At 66.0% G+C, this 4,204-nt stretch overlaps 1 protein-coding gene across 1 annotated transcript in view; it reads left to right on the plus strand.

Moving 5' to 3' along the window:
- Positions 1–1,456: 1,456 nt before the first annotated feature.
- Positions 1,457–4,204, plus strand: part of LOC112115145 (exosome complex component RRP46-like) — a 3,158-nt gene continuing 410 nt past the window's right edge. Inside the window, exons 1-2 of the mRNA XM_026663295.2 lie at positions 1,457–1,768; positions 2,580–2,669. Of these exons, the coding sequence (XP_026519080.1) occupies positions 1,658–1,768; positions 2,580–2,669 (201 nt within the window). The 5' untranslated portion in view covers positions 1,457–1,657. The remainder of the gene's footprint in view (positions 1,769–2,579; positions 2,670–4,204) is intronic.

Consider the following 4,204-nt stretch of genomic DNA (forward strand, 5'->3'; position numbering starts at 1 on the left):
AGCTGGTGCCACTGGGGGCTGGTCCATGGTGCACCCCCAGATGCTCCTGCAGCTGCCCTGGAGAGGGATCCGGACCCCAGGGAGGCCGGGGGTGGGTTACTTATGGGCAGGAGCTGGTGGGTTACGGGCTTGGTGGGCTCCACATGGCCAGTGAAATGTTAGAGCCCTCGGGCCCCGTTCAGGGAGGGGGGTTGGCAGCCAGGACTCCTGGGTTCTATCCCAGCTCCGGTGAGGGGTGGGGTCTAGAGGTTGGCGCAGGCAGGGACTGGGAGCCAGGACTCCTGGGTTCTGTTGTGCTCCGAGTGGCTGTGGAGTGTTTGAAGCCAGGCGTTACTAGGCTGTTCTCTTTAAAGGGGAATTGAATTGCTGTTGAAAACGCCTCCTGGGCCCCTGTGGCTCCTGCAGGGGAGCACCCGCCATAGGCAGCACCCCGGTGTGGAAACTGAGGCACGGAGAGAGCAAGTGGCTTGCTCAGGGTGATGCAAGTTTGTGGCAGAGCTGGGGATAGAAGCGAGGAGTCCCAACTCCCAGCCCCCCTCCCCCCCCCGCTCTAACCACTAGACCCCCACTCCCCTCCCAGAGCCGGGGAGAGAACCCAGGAGTCCTGGCTCCCAGCCCCCTGCGACCCGCCCATCCTCCAGACCCCGCCGATCCAGGAGCGCTTTCCGGCTGAGGTGAGTTCTGCATGTGCTGAAATAGGGGCTCGCAGCTGCTCTGAAGAAACGAGCGGTGGTTTCCCTCCATGTAGCGCGCAGCGGCCAAGAGCCGGGTCCCCGCTGCTGGGGCTGCTAGCGAGGACGGCCCGCGGCGCCCCTCCTTGTTAATTAGCCAGTGTTCATTAACAAGGCCGATATCCCCCTTCACATCTGCGGAGGGCTTGGCAGGCGCTGGCTGTTTAACTCGCAGATGAAGAGCGCCGTGGAAAGACTGTTTCCCCCGTTCGGGGCTGGTGGTGGGTCCCCCTGCATCCTCCCCTCTCCCCCCGCCATCTCCAGCTGCTCTGATCTTCTTTAGGGGGACTGAACCCCGGTTACGTTCCAGCCCATCCCCCAGCCAGCGCAGATGTCGCGTATGTTTTTGGCTGATCTGAGCGTCCCCAGAGGAAGCGCCACCTGGCTGGGACTCTGGGGAGCTGGGTTCAGTCCCTGGCTCTGCCACTGTGACCTTCAGCAAGTCACTTAGTCTACTGTGCCTCGGTTTCCCACTTGTAAAAAGAGAATCGATCCTTCCTGTGTCTGTTTAAATTGAGCTCTTTGGGCAGAGACTGTCTCTCTGTGTGTGTCTGCGTGGCAACAGGGCCCCCCAATCTCGGATGCTGCACTGCCCGCGATGGGGCCCTGATCCCGGCCGGGGTCTGGGCGGTGCCCGGCCCGACGGGGCCCTGATCCCGGCCGGGGTCTGGGCGGCGCCCGGCCCGACGGGGCCCTGATCCCGGCCGGGGTCTGGGCGGCGCCCGGCCCGACGGGGCCCTGATCTCGCCCGGGGTCTGGGCGGCGCCCGGCGCAATCTGAGCAGGGACGTGACAGAACTGCCCGGGGGGAAGGGGTTGGGTGAGTTAAGGCTGGCTCAGTGGGGCCGGACTGCCCTGACAAGTTCCCTGCCAGCTTTTCCTTGACCCGGCGCCCAGCTGCTGGCGTGCTGCCTGAATGCGGCCTGCATGGGGCTGATGGACGCTGGCCTGCCCATGAAGTCGCTCTTCTGCGGGGTGACGTGCGCCCTGGACGCCACCGGGGCCATCAGCCTCGACCCCACGGCCAAGCAGGAGAAGGTGGGTGTGGGACTGCCCAGAGCCAGACGGCTGTGCCCTAGGGGTGTCTGGGTTTAGCGCCGCGGTGTCCCCACGGGACTAGAAGCAGCAACCAGCACAAGGGGGGGCCCTGATCGGGGGGGGGCAGGGTCTGTACCTGGCACAATGGGTGGGAGGGTCTGTCGCACCCAGCACAGTGGGGGCCGGGGGTGGTGGTTCCTTCCTGACCCTGCGCTGACGGGTGCCCTGGACCATGGAGCTGAGTTGCCTCCGCTCCTCTGACCCGAATGCTCTTAATGGTTCGTAAACGTTGCCAGCCGCTGACCCTCCTGCCTGGTGGTGGGAATCAATTCTCCCTCCCCGCTCCCCCGGCCTTGTCCGCTCCGTGTGTACCGAGAGCGGGGTCTAGCAGGGAGAACGGGGGCCAGCACTCTTCTCTGGCTGTGGGAGTGGAGAGGGGGTCCAGTGGTTAGAGCCGCCAGGGGACTGGGAGTCAGAAATAGGGGGAAACTGTGACACAATGCGAGGTGGTGACCTCTGCGAGCAGAAATAGTGGAGTTGAAATAATCCCCGGTCGGGGGGGGGGGGGGTCGGTCGGTGTGGCCTGTGGAACTCTCTGCCACTGGACGTAGGCGCGAGCAGGCTGCCTGGCTAACAGCGCCTGCAGCGCACATGTCTGATACGAGGGGAGTTAGCCAAGCCCTGGCGGGCTGGGACCATAGAGGTGGGATCCTGGCCTGCGAGGGTCCCGGGTGAACGGGGAAGGCCCCGGCATGGTCTATCCCCCCCCAGCGGCGTGGCCGGGCCGTTCACTGTCCCCCTTCCCTGGCAGGAGGCTCGGGCCGTGCTGACCTTCGCCATCAGCAGCGTGGAGCAGCAGGTGCTTATGTCCACCAGCAAGGGGACGTGCTCGGTGGAGGAGGTGAGCGGGGTGTGGCCGGGGTGCCATGCGCGGGGGACGTGGGGTCCTGCGCGTCCCAGGCTGCTCAAACCAGGAGCGTGTTGGATCAGGCTCGGCGATCTCGGGGGTCTCTCGTGCACCGAGCCGGGAGCCCTGCTTGGTCCCTGCCGGGTGCAGACGGATCTGCTGGCGGCAGGGCTGGGTTTGGGATGCGGCTCTGTGGCCTGGAACTGGGGATCCGGGTGAGGAGCAGTTGGGATCGGGGCTGGCCAAGCCCGAGTGAGCCCAGACCCAGGGGTGGGAGACGGGGCGGATGTCAGTCCCGGCCGGGGCGGGAGGCTGTTAGTATCCCAGGCCTGGAGCAGTTTGGAGCGTTGATGTGTTATTGGCCGTGCTGTCAGGGAGAGCAGCTCGCCCGGGGGCCGGGCAGGGATCCCCCCTCGTGGGAAGGGGCCGCCGAGCGGTGCTGCTGGCTAGATCGGGGTGGGGGGCCCCCTCTGTACCCGGGAGGGGTCATGTCCGGCCGCAGCCGCTGCTCAGTGTGTGCCGGCAGGTCGCAGGCTGGGCCCTGCCTTGGCCCCCGGCGCTCTCGCTTCTGGGATCTCAAAGCGCGTATGGGCGCCGAGACCGTCCAGCAGCGCGCAGGGTCTGAGAGGGGGCGGGACGGCTCCCCCGCCCCCCCGAGAATCCCCCGTGCATGGAGCCTGCGCTGCATCCCCTTGCTCCCAGACCCCCCACCCCGCATAGGGGGCGTGGCCGGAGCGCACTGCTGGGGCTGGTCTCTGCCCCCCCCAGGGGGGGGCCTCTAGTGCGTGTGGTTGTGATTGCGCACACACGGCAATGCACGCGCACACATCGCTTTCCAGCGCGTGGTTGTGGCTGTGTGTGCGTTGATCTCGTGTATGTGTTGCTTTCCAGTGCACGGCTGTGATTCTGTGTGTGCACTCACTGCCGTGTTGTGTTGTGGCTGTGTGTTGCTGTGGTGTGTGTGGTTGTGATTCTGTGCACACTGGTTGCCGTGTTGTGTGCCCCCGTAGCTTTCCAGGTTGTGGCTGTGTGTGCGTTGCTGTGGTGTGTGCACTCGCGTTGGCCTAGTGGACACACATCACAGCGTGTGTCTGTGGCTCCCGGTGCCTGTTACCACCGGGGGGGGGGCATCTCCCCCCCCCCGTGCCTCCCCCGATCTCTGCTGCTGTCAATCCATTCCTGCCCCCCCTTCCCCCCCCAGCTCATCCCAGGAGGGGGCTGCGCCCACACGCCCGCTGCAGCGAGGGAATTGACGTGAGACATTCAGAGCCTGGCTGCTGCGGGGGGCTGGATCTCAGCCCTGCCTGCATGTGGGGGGCAGAGCAATGGAGGGGGGCGTTCCCCAGCTGGCTCTTAACCCTTCAGTGCCCTGGCGGGGGATGAGACAGGCGAGAGCTGATGCTGGGCCTTGCTGCGTTTACAGCTCAGCTCTGCGCTCCGGCTTCCCTAGGAGAGTCGTTTCCCTCCAGACCCTGGGAAATCTGCCACACAGGGTCGGGGGTGAGGGGCACCGGCAGAGCTGGGGGGGG

Source organism: Terrapene carolina, unplaced genomic scaffold (assembly GCF_002925995.2).
Source record: "Terrapene carolina triunguis isolate 2854851 unplaced genomic scaffold, T_m_triunguis-2.0 Scaffold33164, whole genome shotgun sequence".
NCBI classification, from domain to species: Eukaryota; Metazoa; Chordata; order Testudines; family Emydidae; genus Terrapene; species Terrapene triunguis.